This window comes from Cervus canadensis, chromosome 27, assembly GCF_019320065.1.
Source record: "Cervus canadensis isolate Bull #8, Minnesota chromosome 27, ASM1932006v1, whole genome shotgun sequence".
Classification (NCBI taxonomy): domain Eukaryota; kingdom Metazoa; phylum Chordata; class Mammalia; order Artiodactyla; family Cervidae; genus Cervus; species Cervus canadensis.
Genome location: NC_057412.1, coordinates 48,674,149 through 48,698,928, shown reverse-complemented (window position 1 = coordinate 48,698,928; position 24,780 = coordinate 48,674,149). Strand labels below are relative to the sequence as shown.

The 24,780-nt window shown below is 37.0% G+C and overlaps 1 protein-coding gene across 10 annotated transcripts in view; it reads right to left on the bottom strand.

The window, feature by feature from the left end:
* Nucleotides 1–1,451: 1,451 nt before the first annotated feature.
* DZIP3 (DAZ interacting zinc finger protein 3) overlaps nucleotides 1,452–24,780 on the bottom strand; it is a 110,176-nt gene continuing 86,847 nt past the window's right edge. For 8 of the 10 annotated variants that reach the window (XM_043448604.1, XM_043448610.1, XM_043448612.1 and 5 more), the window contains 11 exons: nucleotides 23,239–23,307; nucleotides 20,717–20,813; nucleotides 19,189–19,292; nucleotides 17,902–17,989; nucleotides 15,592–15,693; nucleotides 11,609–11,734; nucleotides 9,481–9,620; nucleotides 7,976–8,096; nucleotides 7,044–7,187; nucleotides 6,863–6,958; nucleotides 1,452–3,164 (listed from right to left, as the gene is read on the bottom strand). In XM_043448604.1, the coding sequence (XP_043304539.1) occupies nucleotides 3,054–3,164; nucleotides 6,863–6,958; nucleotides 7,044–7,187; nucleotides 7,976–8,096; nucleotides 9,481–9,620; nucleotides 11,609–11,734; nucleotides 15,592–15,693; nucleotides 17,902–17,989; nucleotides 19,189–19,292; nucleotides 20,717–20,813; nucleotides 23,239–23,307 (1,198 nt within the window). In that variant the 3' untranslated portion in view covers nucleotides 1,452–3,053. Of the gene's footprint in view, nucleotides 3,165–6,862; nucleotides 6,959–7,043; nucleotides 7,188–7,975; nucleotides 8,097–9,480; nucleotides 9,621–11,608; nucleotides 11,735–15,591; nucleotides 15,694–17,901; nucleotides 17,990–19,188; nucleotides 19,293–20,716; nucleotides 20,814–23,238; nucleotides 23,308–24,780 lie in introns of those variants that run through there. The other 2 variants (XM_043448608.1, XM_043448611.1) reach the window with 2 other exon arrangements.

Genomic DNA, 24,780 nt, shown 5'->3' with positions numbered 1-24,780 from the left:
TTTGCACTCTCTTCTCATGACCGCTGCTTTTTATATCATATTTATGTGTGGATGGTTCCCTACCTGAGAGGCTGTGTGTGTGGATGGTTCTTACCTGAGAGGCTATGTGATAAGGGATTAAGGTATTCCAGGAGCATTTTATAAATGTAGAGGAGTTTTGCTAAATTTTGAATCTGGTTAAAAAAAAAAAAATTAACCATAAAATAAAATTAATCATCTGTACTAGGATACTGCTGAGAGTAAAGGGGAGCACTGTTAATATGTCAAGACAACAGGCATTAATTGGAACCATCTCAAGCAAACCAAGACATCTGAGGGAAAAGTCGAACTTTTCTTAGCATACTGTATCACTATTATATATTTTTTATGTATTCAATACCATGTTCATAGCCCAAAATAATCAGATGTACCATTTGTTTCATTTTATTTTGAAGTGTATTATTTAAAATAATATTTGTGTATACAGTCAGTCCAGAACAGGGAGACCACTATGAAGAACTTAAAGAGAGAACACTCGCTAAGGCACAGAGATTTGCGTTCAAATCCCAGAACGCCACTTCACAGCTGTGACCTCAGACACAGTATACCCTCTTAGTTGAGCCTCAGTTTCTTCATCTGCAAAATAAAAAGGATAGTATCCACTTTAAGTTATTAGTGGATCACACGAAGTAACATTTGATCAAGGAAGGTGTCCCATAAAAGCTGGAAAATGTTATTATACACATGGACAATGAATATAAAGGAAAATACTATAAGACGTATCTTGACAGCAGCTGCAGTGATGTGACATCACAGGAGGTGTACAGATTGTTTGTAAAGTAAATATTACTACTCATCTCGCTGAATTTCTGTGCAGTATGGTGTCCTGGGTCCTTCAGCAGCCACAGGCATGACAGCAATCATTGCTTATAATGGAATGACTGCTACAGTTGTCTTTATTGTTAAACCTCAAAAAGAAAAAAAATCCCATTACCTTTAGCCTCTGCAGAGTTGGACATGACATTCAAGAGCATGTTCCTACTACATTCTCACTATGTATCAGCTACCCTGTTAAGTTCTCTGGCTCCATCTTTGGAGCTAAGAACAGCAGGTCAGCACCAATGCAGCCTTGCAGCTTGAACTGATAGAGGAAACATGTGACTTACTGCATATCAGGACTCTCCCAGGTATTAGGACTGGCTATTTAACCGCATGGTCTAGGGCAAGCTGTTCCCGTAGAATGAGGCAATAGACCAGGGGATCATTAAAGACCCTATAAACTCTGACATTCTATGATTCTAAGATAGTCTTGATATTTTACAAGTATAGATGACTGACTTCTTGTATATTTTCCTACCCTTTCTCACAAGAGAAGATAAAATTTAAGCACAATTAAACAGAAAGAGATGTTTGAAAGAGATTTCACATAGTTTTAGCATACAGTTACAGCGATAAACACAAAATAATAGGCATTCAATTAAGAAACATTTATTCTTTCCCACATGAAAGTGTATATACAATTGTAAATATACACTAAAAAATGTTTTACAAGGTTATCTGCTATATGACCATGATCTTGAGGTGTTAGATGAGATAATTATTAAAGGTCCTGTAAGTTCTGAATTGTATAATTCTAAGACTTTTTTTGGCACTTAACAAGTCTAGATGACTGCCTTCACTTTGGGGTATTTTCCAGTCTATTCTTATTAGAGAAGAAAACAGCATACAATTTCAGAAATAGTAATTTTAAGTAGAGATTTAAAACAACTTCAAGATACATTTACAGTAAAATATACAGGTAAAATAGTTGCTGAGTCAGGAAACACTTATTCACAGAATGAATTTTGTTGATTTATGGAAAATAATATGAACAAAGTAACATTTCTCTTACCAGGTAACTGAATTCTTTTATTAATAATTTTGTAGCTAGAGACATGTACAACACAACATTTACACAGTACCAATTTCAAAATAGATTTTTGACCTCTAAGAAAAGTTCTCAGTGACAAGCTTTAAATGTGCCACTTAGCTCAGTGGGTGTCAACTCTGTCATAAGAGACTACACACAAACAGGACAACACCCATGCATGAGAAAGTGAAATTAGAAACTTTTTAAGGCTGAAAAAAAAATTCCTCCAAAGCATAAATGATTAAGGTCCAACGAACATGTTTACAAATAGTTATTCAAATGAGCAAGTGACTTAATTTGCATACTAATTTTCTTACTGCTTCCTGATTTCTGATTTGGGGGGCTATTTATGGTGTGTCTACTGTGCAAGACATTGAGAACAGTAAGAATCATCAGGCATGGTCCCAGTGGTATGCTGGTAAATCTTTAATAACCAGCTCTTGGGGGGAAGGGAAAAAAGCCCTTATCTATACCATTCACCAATTTCTGTGCTGTAAAATACTCCCACTATAACAGATTTCAAGCTAACAACAGTTTGAATAACTGTTTCACAAAATTCCTGAAACTAGGAATCATCTCTCACAAACCAGTACAGTATATAAGCCAGCTCCAAGACATCAGTGGTTGGTTCTCACCCTCAAGTAGCTCATATCTATTCACAGGTACATATTTTAGAGAATAGGAAAGAATGGGGAAGATAGAGATAAAATATAAATAGCATATATTTCATAAGTAATTTTAAAAGTTAAAAGGAACACTAAAATCTGAGGAATTTTCTTACTCTTGTTTACATTTAGTTCAGGAAATTAAAGTAGCATATTCAGGAGAAAGTAAAGGATGAGAGGAATAAGGAAAAGAGAAGACATTCTAAGATACATGTTAACAGTAATCATGTTTAAGTTGGAAGAAAATATTTACTAAAATAAGGGCAAATCTAATGTAACTTTCAAAATTTTATCTCTTTAAACTGTTTCAGTTCAGTTCACAGTCCCGAAGATTTGTCCTCTCCTCTTTGGCTGCAGCTTTGATGAGATCAACTAGCTTATTTTGAATAATACTGAAGAACATACTGCTTCATATCTCTCACACTATCAGCTCAAATAAATGGAAAACTAAATTCTGGAGTCTGAAAATTGAACTTCCTTTGCATAGTCACCCTGCTGAATCAGATCTTGGGCAAGTGCTGGCTTGGGTGACCTGGAAATTCTTCTGGTAGCAAAACGTGGAGTCTGCAGGTTGGGCATGTCCGCTGTTGCATCAACCAAGGTCTAATGCACTAAGAAGCAAAAAGATTCATGTCAGTCACTCAGATTTAGCCTAGCAGAGGTTTTTATTTAGCCTACATAGATCTATACATCAGGATTGCCAACCAATATGTCTTCTGATAGATCTTAGAGCCTTATTTGGTGGATTGCCATGAAAACTGGAGAAGGAAATGGCAACCCACTCCAGTATTCTTGCCTGGAAAATCCCATGGATGGAGGAGTCTGGTAGGCTATAGTCCTTGGGGTCGCAAAGAGTCGGACACGACCGAGCGACTTCACTTTCACTTTCTTTCATGAAAACTGCTGCAGTCAAGGCACTTTGTCCATGGTTTGCTGAGCACCATAGTTGGTAACGGGACAACACCTTTCAGCCAGTTTATTCTAATAAGTTCCTTTATCCAGCCCCAATCTTCAGATAGACTAGCACTTCTTCCTAACAAGGAGATTGAGGAAACCTGCTATATTTTTTTCTATTTATTATCTATTATTCTATTTGATAATCTGGAAAAAGTCATATCTAAATATATAAATGTCACAAATATGTTGTATCAAGTACTTATGGTGTTTGAAGTTAAAATCTTTAGATAATGGGTATACTTTTAAGATTGCCTTTCTTTGGTGATAATGGTAGTACTCTTTGGCTATGAACTATCTATTAAGTTATTTGCTTGAATACTGACTCTCCAAAAACAAATCATTTTACCTGAATGAATAATGGAGAGCCTAGCCAGATGAGAGAGTATTAAGAGTATGAAGAATAGGCAGTAGACATGAGGCCCATTAACTCTGTCCCTAGAGAGCAACCTAAATGAATTACTTGCTTTCTATTCAATGAGCAGTGGCAAAGAATAAAATAAGTTTGTGAAACATTTATTTTCTACATAGATCTTCAGGAAAATCAGACTGGATATGGAACAACAAACTGGTTCCAAATAGGAAAAGGAGTACATCAAGACTGTATATTGTCACCCTGCCTATTTAACTTATGTACAGAGTACATCATAAGAAACGCTGGGCTGGATGAAGCACAAGCTGGAATCAAGACTGCCAGGAGAAATATCAATAACCTCAGATATGCAGATGACACCACTCTTATGGCAGAATGTGAAGAACTAAAGAGCCTCTTGATGAAAGTGAAAGAGGAGAGTGAAAAAGTGGGCTTAAAGCTCAACATTCAGAAAACTAAGATCATGGCATCCGGTCCTATCACTTCATGGCAAATAGATGGGGAAACAGTGAGAGACTTTATTTTTTTGGCTCCAAAATCATTGCAGATGGTGACTGCAGCCATGAAATTAAAAGACGCTTATTCCTTAGAAGGAAAGTTATGACCAACCTAGACAGCATATTAAGAAGCAGAGACATTACTTTGCCAACAAAGGTCCGTACAGTCAAGGCTATGGTTTTTCCAGTGGTCATGTATGGATGTGAGAGTTGGAGTGTAAAGAAAGCTGAGTGCCAGAGAATTGATGCTTTTGAACTGTGGTGTTGGAGAAGACTCTTGAGAGTCCCTTGGACTGCAAGGAGATCCAACCAGTCCATCCTGAAGGAGATCAGTCCTGGGTGTTCATTGGAAGGACTGATGTTGAAGCTGAAACTCCAACACTTTGGAGTTTCACATCAGGTGGTGAAGAGCTGACTCACTGGAAAAGACCCTGATGCTGGGAAAGATTGAAGGCGGGAGGAGAAGGGGACAACAGAGGATGAGATGGCTGGATGGCATCACCGACTCGATGGACATGAGTTTGGGTAAACCCAGGGAGTTGGTGATGGACAGGGAGGCCTGGTGTGCTGCAGTCCATGGGTTTGCAAAAAGTTGGACATGAGTGAGCGACTGAACTGAAGTATCTATCTGGAGATCATTTAGGATTAGTCACTCTGTGCATCTCTCTTAACAGAGCAGATGAAAAGTATAGCTCTATACCCGGCGTCACACTGTCTTTGAAATGGTGTTTTACAGATATGGCTTGAATACGGTGGCTATTGTTCACTTCCCTGAGCGGCCTTTCTTGTGTGAGATCACCTCTCTTGTGCCATGCTGCGCTCCCACAACAGAGGACTCGGGTCATAGACTGTGTATCAACAGCACTTGCACAGCAACATCAGAAGTTAATCTATGCTGCTAATCTATAAATGCCAGGAATTAACAAAAGATGTACCAGCCTCACATTTTCCTAACATCAAAAGGAAACTATCAACGAGATGAAAAGACAACACTCAGAATGGGAGAAAATATCTGCAAGTGAAGCAACTGACAAGGGGTTAATCTGCACAATGTACAAACAGCTCATGTAGCTCAATATAAAAATAAAGCAGCCCAATCAAAAAATGGGTGGAAGATTTAAATAGACGCTTCTCCAAAGAAGATATGCAGATGGCCAAGAGGCACATAAAAAGATGCTCAACATCACTAATTATCACAGAAATGCAAATGAAAACTACAATGATGTATCTATCACCTCACACCAGTAGGAACAGTCATGATTAAAAAAACTACAAACAATAAATGCTGGAGAGGGTGTGGAGAAACGGGAACCCTCTTGCACTATTGGTGGGAATAAAAACTGAGATAGCCACTATGGAGAATAGCATGGCGATTTCTTAAAAATACTAGGAAAAAAAACTACTCTATGTCCCAGCAGTTCCATTCCTGGCATATAACTGGAGAAAACCATAATTTCAAAAGATACATGCACCCGAATGCTTATTGCAGCACCATTTACAATAGCCAAGACATGGACGCAACCTCGATGCCCCATCAACAGAGGAATGGATAAAGATGTGGTACATGCATACAGTGGGATATTTCTCAGCCACAGAAAGAATGAAACTGCGCTATCTGCAGAGACAGGGATGGACCCAGAGACTGTCACACAAGTCAAGGGAGTCAGAAAGAGAAAAACAAGTATCGTCTATTAATGCATATATGTGGAATCTAGAAAAATGGTACATATGAGTCTATTTGCAAAGCAGAGATAGAGACACGGACACAGAGAACAAACGTATGGACCCCAAGGTGGGAGGCAGGGCGGGCGGAGCTGGGAGAGGGGGTGAAATACACACATTACCATGTATGAAACAGATAACTAATGAGGACCTACTGTACGGCCCAGGGAACTCTACTCAATGCTCTGTGGTGACCTAAACGGGAAGGGAATCCAAAAAAGAGGAGATGTATGTATAGCTGATTCAAAGACGTACAGCAGAAATTAGCATAACATTGTAAAGCAACAATACTTCAATAAAAATTAACAACGAAACAAAAACCTCAAGCCTTAGCATCTTCAAAGGCAAACACAGAAGCCTGGACAGACTGTTAAGGTAATTCTTGTGTGTTGTAACAGCACTTGGCCATCATTAGGTGTTAACAAAGAACACTATTTATAACAAGTCAAGGTGAAGTGTCACTTTGCTAAACTGTCAACTGTCATGTCAATCAACACTGCTTCCAGTTCTGTTCATCAAAGGAAATGCCACTCTGCCCATTAAATTTCATCACGGTGCCCTTCTCCTGGTAGGTATATCAAGACCTGAGAAAACAATGCAATCCATGGCTAGGTATGGGGAAACACATCAACTCTATCCACTACGTGAATATCCAGTGAAATTCATGACACAGTGGATAATCATACGTGTATATGATTTTAAGAAATGTAGCATGAATTTCACTTAATTGATTAATGGCAAAATATTAAACAGATAAGTTTACCTGAGCATGGAATTTATGTGCACAAGGCAAAACAGAGAGGTTATCTGGAGAGAGATTCTCATGACAGATCACACAAGGCTCTTCTTCCTCATCATCCTAGGGAAAACATACGTAAGGTTAAATGCAGCTCACTCTCTCTCCTAAATGTAAGTGTATTTAGAATCAACAGTCTCAGTCTCACCAAATGACTGGCTCCTTCCTGTGTCACAGAGCCTTGTGAACCGAGGGACCTCGGGGTTGGTTCTGAGGGCTGGGCAGCGTCAGCCTGTGGTGCAGTATGGCTCGGTGAAACACGATTACCATTTGGTGCTGATTTTACTTGACTCTGAAAATAAGAATGTCATACTTATTATTTTTTTAGAATTGCATAAGACAGGAAGAACTGACAGACTACCATAGAGTAGGCTACAGTGGAATTTAGCAAAAGGGGAAATCAACCTTGAATATTCATTGGAAGGACTGATGCTGAAACTGAGGATCCAATACTTTGGCCACCTGATGTAAAGAGCTAACTTACTGGAAAAACTCCTGTTGCTGGTAAAGATTGAGGGCAGGAGAAGGGGGTGCACAGAGGATGAGATGGTTGGATGGCATCACCGATTCAATGGACAAGAGTTTGAGCAAACTCTGGGAAATGGTGAAGGACAGGGAAGCCTGGTGTGCTGCAGTCCATGGGGTCACAAAGAGTCGCACACAACTGAGCGACTGAACAACAACAAAAAGGTTAATAATCAGGTTCATGAGAAATCTTGAAGCAATTACTGGCAATATTACTTATAGATTAAGAACCAGGTAAAAACAAAAGTAACTCTAGGTGCTCTTTTAATTAAAATAAGTCTTTGCAGAAAATTAGGAAAAAAAGTCTCCTTTTTGAAATATTCAAAATAACCTAAATTTCAAAAGGCTCAGTTTTATTCTAGAATGATCAGGTGGTGTTTCCATCGCCATTTGTCAAGTTTAATTGTTTAATGTTAATATATGATTTAATATGATTATAATTGATTTCCTGATCATGTTATGGAGATAATTAGTACAGCTAACTAAAGATAAGGGTCAGGAGATACAGTTTTACTTTTTGTTTTCTGTTGTTTAGTTGCTTCTTTTTTTTTTTACCTGAGATCTCTTGGGGTCAATAAATTGGGAAATCTTGTGAACAATTTCATCAAATGTCAGTCCAGATAAGGACTTCCCATGAGTATCCTTCAATTTCCGTACGAAATCTGTAAGCTCCTTTCTGGAAAAGATCAAGGAAAGAGTAGTGGTCATTTTCCTACTGCCTTGAAGATGTGCCCTCCAAAGGAGATATAAAATCCTATCGTAGGATAATATCCACCATACAGACGTGACCCTTTGGATCTCTGATCTAAAAACGTGATCATGGGTCCATCTACATTTATCTTAAACCAGAATGAAAATTCCTACTAATGTGCTCATGATTGATAAAGTTTAGTATTTATTTTCTTCCCCCAATGAGATTTTAACTGTTTATAAAACCTCACTTGTGAAAATGAAGTTTGCTATCTAAATACTTATTTATGTACTGAGCCTCTTTATGTTGTACTTCTCAATGTTCTCTTACTCGAGAGAGACTAAAATACTTCTTTACAATTATGTTACTATCAGTCTCGATCATTGTGCTATCAATTCTACTTTTATAAAATTCATAAACAGAAAATAAAGATTTAACAGAAAAGGAAAGCAAAGACTAAAAGACACATTATGTGATAAAGAAACCTAGGAGTATTTTAATCAACATGCTATTTTTCAATTCCCATGGCCAACTGACCCAAAGTCTGCAGACACATTTTGGTAGGACAGGGTAGGATGATAAAATATTTTTCTCAAATGAAATGTCATGTCACCAGCCTTATAAAACTATCTTTGATTTATTATTTATTTTCTATAAACATTTTTTACCACAACTATATTAAGATTCTATTTTCATTTTCTATTCACCATTATGTTTACAAAACCATAATATAACCATGAAACATAATAGTATATATGTTAAATAAAAGCATTGGACTTCAAATGAAAATGCTGGTGAAAACTAGAATTATTCATTTTATACAAGATTAAAGATACTTCATTTCTGGAGGAATAGAATTAAATAGTTTTCTGCAAAAGTCAGAACTGTGAAAAGCACAGTAAAATAATGATTTCTTGCATTTAACCGTGTTCCTTAACAAAGAAACCATAAGAACTTCAATAAATTAAGGAAATCTGATTATGTTTGTGCTTATATGGCATACAATTAACTTAAAATTCACTTTGGAAATAGGTTATTGAGATAATTATTGTAGCTAGTGGCATTAAAACTGGGCAGGTTTATAACTAGTTGTACTTTCATTAAACAAGCAAACCTAAATTCAAAAGTTCATTCCCTCGTGACTTAAAACTAATAATTTTCGTGGAGAGGTTTAGCATTTATACTGAAAACTATCCCTTCTTAATGAATTTCATTTTCCTTACCAAGGTGACGGTTAGGAAATACCTGTACCTTCTGTGTGTTGGGAGGGGGGTGGGTGGGTATTGTTTCTCTGAAATGTTCCATTGCATAATTATGGCTATGGGAACTGTAGTATGGTCTGTTCACAACACAAAAGAGACCACGCTACCTGGTCTGCTGTGGAAAGGCAGTTTTCAGCCTCTCCAAAACCTTCTCCCAATCCATCACGAGGGGGTCACGTCCCAGACTTGCACTGGGGGGCACAGCTTCTCCCACAGGAGCTGGCAGTGTCCAGGCTATCCTAGTCATCTGGGAGAAGCACAGTCATGTCATCAGCTTCAGTTACGGGGAAGCAGAGTTCCACGTCAACATGACATCTCCATGCCTCAGGAGATGGGTACAATAAAGAGGAATACTGACATGCATGCTCCCTGTTTACAAGTTTTTTTCCTTAACCAGCACAACAGTATTTCTAATTATATATGTTTACCTTTATTTTTAAAATGGCACATACTAGTCTCAGTAATTACAAACATAAACAGAAATACAGTGTGCATTTCTGACAGCAACCTAGTTTGTTAATAGGGGAATAAGTAAATAAACTGTAGCATATCTAATCAAGTCCTTAAAAATAGATCTCTATGTCTGAGCATAAGAAATATCCATAATATATGTAATTTAAAAAAAGTTTATGGCACAGAATTTATGGTAGAACTCATATTAAAATATTTTTCAAATGTGTATACATAGAAAAAGGACTGTAAGATATAAAATAACCCATTAACCGTGATTATTTTCTAGGATTCAACAACAGGGTAGTTTTGCTTTCTACTGTATATATATTTTGTATATACTATGTGTATTATATTTTTCTAATTATAAAAGTAATTAATAAAATTACTAATAATAAATATCTAATAAGATAAAATTATTCATCATAAAAAGCAAATAATAAAGTTTACTTTTCAAACAACTAAGTAAAGATGAGAACACTGCTGAAATATCTGCCAATGTCCCAAACGTCACACAGGTGGTAAATGGAAGCTGAGTGACCACTCAGAGCCCTGAATCATCAGACAAAAACGTCCCCGTATTTTATGAGAGCTCTTTCCTAGAACCATTAAGGTTCTAATTAATTGATATCAATGTGTGAATATTGTTAAGTGCTTTATCTGGTTATTAGGATAATTATAAACAAAGTATCTTCTATCTAAGATTACAGATTATTTTAAAATGTATGGTTACTACTTATGAAAAATTAGCAACTACTAACAGCCACTGAAATTACTCATACAAAGCCTAGTAAGTCAGAGAAAGAGCAGAATATCCCCAGAAATCTGAGTTTGCCTCAGTGTCCAAGCTTTTTCAGAGGAATCAGAAACTAATCCTATTAGAAGGCTGAGGTACTTTAAAATTTTACAGATCCTCATAGAATGTTGCGGGAGCAAAACACATCGGCAACACTGTAATATTAAGGTGATTAAAAAAAATGTGTTGCTTAGTAAACATGTTAAAGCTTAGATACATATTTGCTTGTAGAGAGGCCTCTATACAAGTAAGTAAATCTATTTGACTATACATTTCAAAGGGAGTCTGTCAGCAATATACAGGTACAGAATAAACCTCAATTCACTAGAATGCAGTTATGACAAACTCAAGATTAGAGAATTTTTCATTAATTATATTAAACATCAATCTTCTGTGGGGTTTTTTAATAAAAAGTATACCTTGACCAAGATTACAATTAATAATCCTAATCATTTTAAACTTCTCTCCTGCTTCTTCAGGTTCTGATAAAGCTTCTCTGGCTCTTTGTAACTAGGAGAATTTGTAACTTTGCAGTATAACATGTTTCAGGGTGGTACTATTTATATTACCTGTTTATAGATAAACACTGTCCTACAACACACACATATGTATCTATGTATAAAAACTTTTTCTTTTGTTTTGTGGCATAATGTGACTTGGCTTCTTTGGTTTTCAACCTACCAACAACCATGCTAAATATAAACTATCTCTTAAAATTATCAATCTCATCCCGTCTGTTTTAGAAGCAAAACTAAGAATTCTCTACTATAATATCAGATTTATCTTTGTATCTAAAAACTAAACTATTATTACTTAATGAAATGGTTAATATACGTAATGCACTTAACACAGTGCCTCATGGACATATTCATTCAATTATCATCATTATTTACTTTATTAAACAAATCAACAAAGAGAAGACATTCATTCCGGGAGTCCACTGTGACAATGGACTGGTTAATGTCTGTTCTACCAAGAGAGTTTTGTACCAAGGGAGATCTAGATTGGCCAGCTGCAGAGACGATTCCAGAACAAACGGCAGGCATTTGAGGAACAGTGAGTATGGGTCTAAAGAAAGATTCTTTCACAATGGGTCTTCCCAAGAACTGCTGCATCTAAAATAGAAAAGATAGAAAATAAAAACAAACCCCCCACATGATTATGTAGTCAATAATATAAACTCATAGAGCAATGAATTTGGGGGGGGGGGAGGAAAACTGATTTGAATCTAGAAACAAAGTATATTAGAAGCAGTGCTGTTATAACACTAGTTAAATATATGAATATCTGAAAAAAGCAGGGAGCAGTAAAATACACTAAAGAGCACAGAGAGAAGAGAACTCAATTCTAGTCCTACTTTCTTCCCATCTCTCTGTGTGGCCTTGGACACCAAGTTATTAACCCATAAAACAAGAGTTGAGGTTAGAGGATCTGAAAGTTCTCTGCCAAATGGAATAACGCAAAGGACTGTACAAAGCAGTTCCTCAGTGAGTATTCTCCACACTGATAAATACTGACACTCAGAAATTCACTAAAGTATCAGAGTCTACATAAAATACTACTTTTGCTCTTATGTACTGAAAGGACCTTTTACCACCTGGTGGAATTCTGATCTTATGTTTAGTTTCAAGGATACTAGAAAGCTAAAACGGGGTGGGCCAGGGGGATAAACCCTCCTACAGTGACTCGTGGACATGCCTGTGGGTGTTACCGAGCTTCCCAGGGATTCGTAGAAAGCTAGCCCTTCTTAGCACCGACCAATGGGATGGCTACCTTATTACCTGGACTACAAAAGAGGACACGTTTATGGGACATCTACTGTGTGCCAGGTCTAGCACTGGCACAAAGTAGAAGTTCACCTATTTTGCTGAATTTAAAAAATGAACATCAGTATCGCTCTTAAGTAACGAGACTGAAACCAGAAAGGTGAAAATTAATGGGGAACTTTATAATGGAGACAAGAATGACATTTGATTCCTAACATCACTAAACGAGAGACACTGTGTCTTCTAATGTGCATGTACTTCATCACCTATAAGGTACTCTTGCTAAAAATACTGAACCTGATTCTAATTTAACCCTCTAGACCTACGATCAGTTTATAGGAAATAGCAGAACATGTATAATGACATTATAAGGATGTAATCAGTTACATCAATAATACAGGAAATTAGTTTTTCAACAAATAAATGAGATGAATAAGAGAGAGGGTGTTGGGTAGCTGTTACAATTTTAAAGAAAAATAATCAGCCAAATGAAATTATAAACCTTGTTTGGATTGTTTTTTTTTTAAATAAGGGTTTTTAAAGTAATGGTAATTATAACCAAATTGGAAGTATTGTTAACCTAGTTAAGAAAAAGACATTTTTGAAACAATTGGGGAAATATGAATTGTAATATCAGATATAAAAATTATAATTTTCTTAGAATGGTGGTGTGATTATAGCCAATAAGAGTAAGAGTCTTCATCTTTTAGGAATGCATACTAAAGTATAAATGGATGAGATTATATGATATATAGGGTTTACTTTAAAATGTTCCAGTGGGGAGGAAGGAGGAAATAACATGAAACAAGATTAATAAAATGTTGATTATGATGTTGAAGATGGCTCTTGGGTTCACAGAGGTTCATCATTCTATTTTTATGTATGTTTCAATATATTTGTAATATAAAGTTCTTAAATAACAAATGGTGGTTCTGAATCAGTGGTCCTGCTCTTTTTGAGGACAACAATTACCTAATATTACTTTGAGAATTAGACAGCCAGGGTATAAAAATCAAAATATAATGAAACTCATAAAAATATTGGGTTAAACTGGGAAGAGCATTCATTATTCCAGACTTCTCAGGTTAGACCACAATATTTATTTAAAGCCTGGTGATCAATCTTTACAATACTAGAATTTCAGAGAGACAGTGATCTGTCTCTCTGTTAGTTAGTGATCAGATCATCCAGGACAATTTCTTGATTTGTCAATAGGAAAACCGAAGTTTGGGACAGCTGAGTTTCCCCAAACTAACACAGTTCTTCACAGTTAGGACTTGAACCCAGACTGCTACTGTATTCCCACTGTACAATACTGTCTCAGCTTATACTGAAAGAATGGTCACATCTCTAGCATCTGTGCTTTCACACTATTCCGCTAATGCTCAGTGGTCCCTAGTGCCTGCATTTTAACACAACAGTCAGCTCTGACCAAGCACAGCGGTGACTCTCGTTAGAAAGCACAAAAGATACACATGTACCTCTTAAATGTTTGCAAAGGATGCTTATGGATTTTACTGAGCCTAACTGCCAGTGGGTTTTTGCCCTTGACTAAATCTGGAAAGCCACATCAGACATAAGCAAGGATGAGGATGTAGAGGTCAAGGTCAGATAACGTTTGTCAGTCATGGTGTCACATATAGCTGTCACAGACAGCTAATGCCAGTCTGATTCCAGAAAACTCCAAAGAACAACTCCGTATCTAGCTTCCAAGTCTCTGGAGCCATTTTATGTTTAGTCATGGGAGAGTTTAACTACTACCTACAGGCAGCAGTTTGAATACAGGCAGAAGGCAACAGGGTTTCTAGAAATCCTACTATGTTACTTCCCATAGAACTAAAGGGAATCTGGGATTTGTCATCTATGCAACACATCCCTTATCAGAAGAATTGGCAAGGATGTTGTTCAAAGCCTAGAATAAAAATATCCATAATACAAAGCTCCTGTAAAACTTGAACTAATCAAATATAAAAGGCAATCCTCTCATTCTAAACTAAAGCCCATGCGTATCATAGAATACTTTCTCAGCTCTAAATTCTGCTTTTGAAACACAGTGTAATTCCACACAATTTACATATTAATAATTTTTAAGTTCTTTGATATACTGAACTAGTATTTGTAGAAATAATATTTTCAGAGTTCTATTACAAGCAGAAATGCTAATGTCAAAAGTGATCTACCCCTAAATATACCACAGCTTTTTTTTTTCTTATCCTCAGATCTGTTATCATAATAAAAGCTATCATCGAGTGGTTCTGTTCCTAAAGGTCTTTTGGAAAGCTGTATGAGTTTATTGGGCTAAGGTACTATGCTTCACTTTTTTCACTTTTTCCCCCATTATGTTTCCCAGAAGGCTAACATAAATAGTATGTCACAGAGATTAGTTGGTCTGATGAAGACCCATTTATCCCTAGCCAGTCAGGGAAGGGACCTAAATGAAAGCTGTCTTTGATGTTAAAAGGTAAGAATAGAAGATAAAAGTTCAGGAAACAAAGTCTGAAGTGGAAGTGGAGGAGTGAAGTCCAGCCTGTTAGGGTATTATGCTGAGAGGGTTCAGTAGTCTAGTGGTAATTTGAGGGCATTTGGGAATTCTGAGCATTCATCAGTTTTCTCCCACCATGTAAACGTGGTTGACAGGATGAATGAGCATACATACCTCTTTAGATATCAAATGCATTACTAAAATCCAATGATACAACCTATCTCTTGGCCTCAGCTGAGCCAACAAACTAGTCATACCATCTGTAGATGATAAAACAGGAATGGACGTACTTACAAGAGACAGGCACAACATGTGCCCTATCCACTTTGAAGAAACATGAACGTATGCTTATTCAGTGTTGTACAGTTCTCACCATTTTATCAAGATGAGGATGGCGACTGTTCAAAATCGTATGCAACTGATTCTTGAACAACACAGGTCTGAGCTGTGTGGGTCCACTTATCTGCCTATTTTTTTCAACAAATATAGTCCTTGTATTTTCATTTTATAGATCTTTAAATGCGGAGAAAGTGTACATTTGATTCATGGAATCAAAAACTAGGGTTTGAGTCTTGTCTATCCAAACTGTTTCAGCTTTCTGCTCTTGGGTAGTCATTTACCAAATTCATTGTTTTCAAGTAGAGCAGTACCCAGATTCCTGACTGCATGGGGGGCTGGCACCCCCAATCCTTGTGTTGTTCAAGAGTCAACAAGTGTTTCTTACCAGCGTCTCAGGACTGGGAGGCGGTGGAGGAAGCTGGATTGGAGGCAGCGTGCTCAAGGCAAAGCCTTGCTTCACCTTGCTGATTTGCTCATTGTATTGTGTCTAACAGAAGAAGAGAGACAATATTTCACAGCAAAATCAACTTCAAAGGAATAGCATATGGAAATACCTTATATAGCTTTGAATAGCACAACACAGGTTAGTGATTCCCAATCTAGTATGCCAGAAATACTATCAAAATAATTTTTGACATAAAACAACTCTATACACCACTCTCCATAAACGTAAATACTAATAGTTGTGTCTCTAATAGTGTCTATTGAGTGACAAGGTACAATGGCACATAATTCACAGGTCTCTGTGATAATTCCTCAGTGTTTCCATAATTTTTAGCCCCCAAATGGTAATCACTGATTAAAGTAAACAATGTCTAAAGATCAAGAAGATGTAAATAATACACTAGCTGATCAATATGGGGAAAAAGTATTGTAACAGCTTAACTACTTGTAAATGTTCATTTTAGAAATGGAGAGGAAGGTTTAGAAAAAACTTATTAAATGTCCACATTTTTTAATCTTAAAAGTTATACCTTTAGTTTTCTCTAGTTCCTCACATAGCTTTGTTTTTTTCCTCTTGGATTTTGCCAAAAGTAAGACTCCCAACCTTGAAGTTTAAAAACATACTTTCTAGATTATTGGCATTGTCCCCATTTTGCTTTCCATATTACTTTGTAAACAACCCACAAGAATGGAAAGAAAAAGTCTTAAAACATAAACTTTCATATACAGGACATGTTCTTAGAAGAAAACAATGATAGAGAACAAAGGGCAGATCTTTTGAGTACAAAACTTTTAATAAACCCAGTAAAAGTGCTAAGCATCACTAAAAGCTGAGGATGAAAGAATCCAGGAAAGAAACAGGGAAGCTCACCAAGGACAAAGCCAGACAAGTAGATAGTGCTTTGAGGCAATTCTTTATAACCGAATGTCACTGTTTTCCTGGCAGTATTGTGGAATCACAAAACAATCAACATTATATATCTTTAAGATATAAATGTGAAATTATTCTAAAAACAAATGAATAAACTAATAAATATTCAGTGGTTTATCTCTTCACAGATTACCTTTAGCACAGTTCTAATTCTATTATATGAATAACTAAGAGTTTATTACTTTGCATTAGGGAGTAATTATTACTACATAAAAAGTTTAACATTAAAAACGAATACAGGTATTCTTGGCCTTCTTTTTAATTCTATAAACACATAATTACTCAGATAAAGTTAAAACATTCACTTATGATTGGAGCACAGTTAGCTTTGGAATTCTAGGAAAATTAAGTGTGAGGCACAATTTTTGCATGTACCATTTACTAAACCAAGAACCTGAAAGAAGACATGTTAGAGTTAGGATGAGATCTACAACCAACTACATGGAAGTAATCAAACCTCAAAAAGGGATACTGTAATAACTGCAATGAAAAAACATGTTTTCCTTAAATTTCTGTTGTCATTCAGTCATGTCCAACTCTTTGTGACCCCATGGACTGCAGCATGCCAGGCTCCTCTGTCCTTCATAATCTCCCAGAGTTTGCTCAAACTCACGTCCATTGAGTTGGTGATGCCATCCAACCATCTCATCCTCTGTCGTCCCCTTCACCCCCTGCCCTCAATCTTTCCCAGCATCAGGGTCTTTTCCAATGAGTAGACTCTTCAAAACAGGTGGCCAAAATATTGGAACTTCAGCTTCAGCATCAGTCTTTCCAATGAACATTCAGGGTTGATTTCCTTTAGAATTGACTGATTTGCTCTCCTTGATGTCCAAGTGACTCTTAAGAGTCTTCTCCAGCACCACAGTTCGAAAGCATCAATTCTTCAGTGCTTAGCCTTCTTTACGGCCCAGCTCTCACATCCGTACAAGGCTACTGGAAAAATCATAACTTTGACTATATGGACCTTTGTTAGCAAAGTGATGTCTCTTTTTAATACACTGTCCAGGGCTTCCCTCATAGTTCAGTCAGTAAAGAATCTGCCCGCAATGCAGGAGACCCAGGTTAGATTTCTGGGTCCAGAAGATCCCCTGGAGAAGGACATGGCAACCCACCCCAGTATTCTTGCCTGGAGAATCCCATAGACAGAGGAGCTGGCAAGCTACTGTCCATGAGGTCACAAGAGTCAGACATGACTTTCTGACTAAACCACCACCAGGTTTGTCATAGCTCTTCTTCCAATTGTTTTTAATATTAGATTTATTTTAAGTGTATACCATCTACACCATTGAGTCAATTTACTCTAAATACTTGATGACTTACCCTGAGGAATGCAATCTTGTTTCTAACATCTGTCACAATGGCATTCCAACTGTCTACAGCAGCCTTTAACTGAAGTGATTTTAGGTTGCTGGTACAAAAATGGAAACACAAGAGAAAGTTCTTTGTATATGTCACTTAGATTTCCCAAAGTTTCTATTATGTTCTCTAATATTTATGTAAATAAAACAACAACAAAATTACCTCTATCACCAGTTGCCTCAAATGGAAAGAAAGTTTATGAAAGGACTTGTTATTAAAAGTTTTAAGAAAAGACTAGGAAACAAAGACAAGATTTCTTTTTTAAACAGTGGATATAACCTCTGCTTCCAGAACACTAAGTTTTTTTCTATCTTGGCAATATTTTTTAGGACATACTATAAAACCTTTGTACAGGAACCCCTCGACTGAAGAAGGCAGGCAAAGAAGACCAAGTAGGGAAATTGCCCTAGCCACCTAGTTTGGTTTCCCAGGTGGGTAAAGAACCCGCCTGCCAATGCAGAAGATGTAAGAGACGCAGGTTCGATCCCTGGGTCGGGAAGATCCCCTGGAGGAGGGGATGGCAACCCACCCCAGTACTCTTGCCTGGAGAATCCCATGGACAGAGGAGCCAGGCGGGCTACAGGGCAGAGTCATGGGACACGACTGAAGTGCACTGGCACATGTGACATGTGCATCAGCGCACGAGCAATCTCAAAGGTGTTGACTCAGCCTGGAAGCAGGTTTTGGACCATTTTCACATTAACCTGACATCACAGGGCCATGGTTGGCCTATAAGGCTGTCTTGTAAATTAGAAAAAGATATTCCCTACAAAAAGGTAAATCACAAAGTACCTCCTTTGCAAGGATGAATTATAGATTGCTGTCTCTATAAAATGTATAAATTGCACAGACACAGCAGCTCTGCCAAGCAGCCCACCAAATGGCTTAAGTAAAACAGCTTAAGGTGTTTAGGGTCTGGTATCTCTAGAAGAGAGATTTCATGTGGCCTTTCAGAAGGTTCTATCTGTTGTGCATGTCTCTGACCGAGACTTCTGGTCTGCTTCCTTGTAGAGGAAGGGGAAATCTGCTGGCAGCTATTACTGCACTTAATAGCCTGCTCCGTGCTACACAGGAGCAACAGAGTAAAAGCTCAAAGTGATTAAACGACATCTGAGGTTTAAAAAAAATGGCTCCCTCATTCCAAAGATTCTGATGTCATATATGTAAACCACAGCACAGGTTATGTCCGACCGTGGAGCCGCCTGTGCGACCTCAGAGCTGCAGACACATCAGGGAGTGGGAGGCTACCTTGCCGCCATGTGAGTCGCCCTGGCAAGCTGGCCGAGGCACTCCTTCTCAGTCTGCTCCAGGTGCAGCAAACCAAAATCTCTACGACACTGTAGGAAATACACCTACACAGTTGTGAGAGAAAGAGAAAGACGTGAAAGGTGCCCTTATAGAGGAACACATTTTTCTTCAAACATTTCAAGTAAATTTAAAGCTATTTTAAAAAATCTCTTCTAATAGCAACTGAGCTTCTTTCCTAACCATAACACATTAAAGCTCTCTGTTCAATCCTGAAGTTCTACTATTTTTATTCAAAAGTTATGTGGTTGGTAAACATTTTAGAACATTAGTTTTCAAACTTCCATATGCAATGGAATCATCTCAGAAACTTTAAAAAATGGTGCTTTGGTTCCAGAGATTCTAATGTAATTGATTCTAGGGGCAGCCTGGTAAATGGGGTTTTTAAAAGCTCTCAGATTATGCAGCAAAGTTTAAGAACACTCAAAAAAGGTCCTGCTATTTGATTTTTTTTTTTAATTGATGAAGGAGTAAGAAAACAATGAGACCATATAGGACTGTGCCGCCCAAATGGGGCTTGGAGGTCATCTAGTCTGATGTCTCTCCAAGTATTATTGACACATGGCCATTTGGCCTTTGTTTTTTTCTATGGATCACTCAATATTCACTGAAAGTAGCTTACTATACTCTTGGACAGCATTAAGTGTTTCTAAAATTAATAATCGAAGTAGAAACTTTCCAATTAAAAGCAGTGAAAAAGTGTACAAACTTGAGTTCTTAAGGTAATCTGAGGTTGTTTTCTTTCCCCAGTTAAATTTAATACTCCAATACATCACTCTGCAGGGATTTTTGGTGCAGATATCAACCCTAGATTGTTGAGCTCTGTGTTTCAGAGTACTCTGTTAAAAATAGACCTTACCCATGACAAAGGTGAGAAGGTTTGTGATGATTTTAATGTCAATGAGCTCTCCAAAAATTTGAATTTTATTGGTTATCTACAAATAAAAATTACACACATACATAAAATCACATTTCTTTTGAGAAATCCTAGCTGTGGTGTTCAAAAATAACTCAGGAGGACTGGATGACTTTCTAGGGGAAGAGGTAAGTTAGTTTTTGACTGGAATGTATGGTGTGTGTGTGTGGTTTTGAAATATTTATACATTTAAACAGTAAAGAAAGGATTTATTATAGCAGCAGTGAAATATTATTCTTAGACATTTGGCTCAGTCACCTAGTTTGATGAGAATTTTCCAAGATCAGTATGCTATATTTACTGAAGCAAACCAATTTCTTGGGAGTCATTTGGGGGAAAACAACATAAGATCATCAACCTTCAAGTAAACATACAAAATGCCAATGAGTCAAAAAAAAAAAAAAAGCACAAGAATTTGAACTGCGTTTTTCTGGCTGGTCCTAAGATGTCTTAATTCTGTTTATTCAAAAAACAATCTTTTCAAAATTCTTTAGTATACTAGTACACAAGTAAAACTTCCCTCCCCAACTCCATCTCTCTCTTTTTTTTTTTTACCTCAGCTGTTAAAGCCCTGCTAGTTTCTGCATTCAGTTTGTTTAAGTATGTTTTAATCGTGCTTTCCAGATTATGCTTCTCCATTTCCCACTGAGATCTGAAATATATGATAATTAAAGAGTCAGTAACATTGCAGCAAGGTCAGACTCTCCCACTTCACTCGGGAGGCGCACAGACACAAGCTATTCAATGAACAGGGAATGATTTCCTGAAAAGTATAGGCACATGGAAGCAATAAGAGACACTGCTCAACCCTCAGGGTTATCCTTTACTATCGTTGAGTGCGGCAGGTTCTGTCAGTACAGAGGTTATGGTTTAAAACTTGACTCTGAAATCAAGCTGTCTGAAGATGAATCTGACCTTCACAACTTATTAAATGTGAAACCATGAAGAAGTTACTTCTCTATACCTCAGTTTCCTCACATAGAAAAATGGAGAAAATTATATTACTTACCTCAAAGAGTTGTGAAACATTCATTCAGATAATATATATAAAGTACTTGCATCTGGCACATATTAAGTACTAAGTAAGTATAAGCTATTATTAACAAAGTTTACATCAAATGAAGTTTCTACAAGCCTTTTTATGTGATAACAATAGCAACCACCCCTGTAATAAAGCTACATGAGTGTATTAAAATATTTTACTGGTTATCTCAGTGCTCATATTCAGTACCTCAGAATGAAAACAATTCCTATAGGCTGAGAAAGAGAGGAGGAGATACTGATAAGGACATTATTTATGAAGGACATTATGGAAAATGGCTACCTATGAGGTTTCTCTTTTTCCTAACCCGTTTCAACTTCCTACACTTGAGCCCCAGAACTCTAGACCATACATACCAAATTATGTTCCCAATGAAAGCATTTAATTGGACATACAGCATTGTAATAGGAATTTTTTCACAAGGCTTTCCTCAATGTTTTATTATTAGAAACATCTGGATGCTAGAATACCTAACAATACCTGACAAACATTTATAAGGAGCTTGATAAAACAATATGTTGTTAATATCCATTAAGGCCAGAGTATTTTGAGGGGAAAAATTATAAAATATGGAAAGAGTCAACAAAAATGAATTATAATGCCATTGAATGCTGTGAAAATTCTGCCTATGAGAGAAAAAAATAAATTGGATTTCATCAAAATTAACTGTGCTTCAAAGGACATCATCAAGGAAGTAAAAACACAACCCACAGAATGGAAGAAAATATTTGAAAATCATGTATTTGAAAACATTTAAAAATCTGACAAGGAACTTGTATCCAGAATATACAAAGAACTCTTAAAAGTCAATAGTTTAAAAAGCGAAAGTGGAAGTCAGTCACACGGTCATGTCCGACTCTGCAATCCCATGGACTAGAGCCTGCCTGGCTCCTCTGTCCACGGAATTCTCCAGGAAAGAGTACTGAGTGGGTTGCCATTTTCTTCTCCAGGGGATCTCCCTGACTCAGAGATTGAACCCGGGTCTCCTGCATTGCAGGCAGATTCTTTACCAACTTAGCTACTAGGGAAGCCCAGTAAAAGAGAAACAATCTGATATTAAAAATATTCAAAGGAAGTAAAGGGACATTTCTCCAAGCAGATACACAAATAGACAGTAAGCACATGAAAAGATAATTATTAGGAAAATGCAAATAAAACCCACAATGATACATACCACTTCACAAATACTATGATGGGTGAAACCAAAACAGATAACCTAAGTATTGGTGAGAATGTAGAGAATCAAAATACTCACATGGCTGGTGGGATTGTAAAATGGTACAGTCACTTAGAAGACAGTTTGGCAGTTCCTCCAAAAGTTAAACACAGAGCTTACTGCATGTCTTAGCGAGTCTACTTTTAGGTATATACCCAAGAGAACTAAAAGCGTATATCCACACAAAAATTTGTATACAAATATTCTTAACAAAAAAAAAAACAAGTATTCGTAACAGCATTACTGATAATAGTCAAAAACTGGAAACAAACAAAATGTTCATCAACTGATGAAAAATGTGGTATATCCATATAATGGAATATTATTTGTCCATAAAAAAGGAATGAGTACAGATACCTGCTACAATATGGATGAACCTTGAAAACACCATGTTAAGTGAAAGAAGTTAATCACAAGAGGCCATGTATTATATGACTCCATTTATATGAAATGTCCAGACCAAAAAAAAAAAGACTAGTGGTTCCCAGAAGCTGGAGGAAAAGAGAATCAGTGATTTCTAATGGATCCAGAGTTTCTTTTGAGGGTGATAAAAATGTCCTGGAATTGGATAGTGGTGATGGTTATAATCCTTTGTGAATATACTAAAAACCAAGTAATTGTGTACTTTAACAGGGTGAATCTTATTCTATATGAATTAGATCTCAAAACAACAATTATGAAAAAATATACGAATCAGAACAAAACTTAGCTGGTTTCATAAAGCAGTCACAGACAGTGGTAACGATTGCAATAAAGAGAAGAGAACTCACAAGCCCTAGTCTCTGACAGTAGTCTACTGTAGGACCAGCTGTTTGTTACCTTTTCATAGAAAGTTGCTCTTTAAGGTTCTTGATTTCATTATCTTTAGCATGGCTCTGACGCTGTAATCTAAGAAGAAAGAATGCCATAAGATGTTAGAAATCAGTTGTCATTAACAGTCAGAACAATTCTGTTTGTAGCTGAGGAGGGACCGAGCATGTCCATCTTTTGTCGGAGTGCAGCACCTGTGTCCGGGGTGGTGTGGGGCTACTGGGGTTTGGCTGAAGTAAACGTGTAGTGCCAGAAAGGTTCCATGTTATTCTATCTTCCTTTCCCTCATCGTTTGGTTAAAGGGAACAGACTTTTCTTGGTGCTTTAGTGCCCCCCTCCCCTGTGCTTACTAGCAACTCCATGTTGGAGGTTTCTGCAGGGCCCTGTCTAATATACATGGACGGCAGTAAGAAAAATCACTCTCACATCATTCTTCAGGTTCCAAGGTTTCTAGACAGTCACCTTTCTTCTTCCATCTTTCAGAGTCTTCCTATGTTCATTGTGCTCTATCCAGGGTGTTATAGTTTTAAGGAGGATTTGCAAGTCAAGAAGCTACTACATGTTGGTGAAGTGGTGGTCCCTCTATTATATGTAATTTTAATCCTCTCATATTAATCTATATTTTCCACAAGCTCACAGTTAATATCTGATATGCCTTGGCATCTTTTACATGTCCTTACATAATTGTTTGCACACCATGGGAACCTGATAAATGTTTGATGTCCTCACACAATGAACACACAAGCTAGAATTTTTCATGAGAATACTTGATTAGAGAATTTGATGGACTCAGCTTTTTATAACTGGTTGCTTACACTGGATAAGGTATCAGAATTGAAGAGGAATATCTCAGATAGTGAAGGAGAAAGGCAGCTGCATGGATGGCATTGCTTTTCTGATCTCTGATGCTATGTAACATATTCATGGGTTGGTCATTATCTTCCAGGCTAAAAGACAAAGTTTGGAATCCTAAAGTGTGGTTTCTTAAGTGATGTCAGCCAGTTTAGTTCTCATGTCCACAAGCCTGAAAGTGTCTGCAAGTGACATCATGTTGCCAGAGGTATGGCATCCGTTCTTCCTTAAAACCCCTTCAGGTTGAATGATATGTTATGTGGGAGAAAATTTAAGACCAAAATCTGTGTCAAGTATTTGTCCAATTTTCCAGTTGGTGTCATGGGTTCCTTACACCGAGGTTCTCCCTAGAACCCATTTTCCTTATTAGCAGTCTAGCAACTGCAGTGGATTTCAAATCAGACATCATGAATGACTGGTATTTTGTGGTATCACTGTTTTATCAAAATAATATGTTACAAATTATACTACTATTTCACCCGATAGTGGTTTGAGGCAGTGGCTAGATTAAAAAGAATGGAGCAGGATACTAACTTTCCATATTAAATCAGAATTTTTAGTCTTAGGCATTTAATACGTAAGGCTGTAGGAGATATGAGATTGATAGGGGAGAAAAGATTCTCCAGGAATTTGATTTGTTTTCAATATCTTGTGCTTAAAACACAAATACTCTCAGAAACCAACATTAAAAAGTATAAA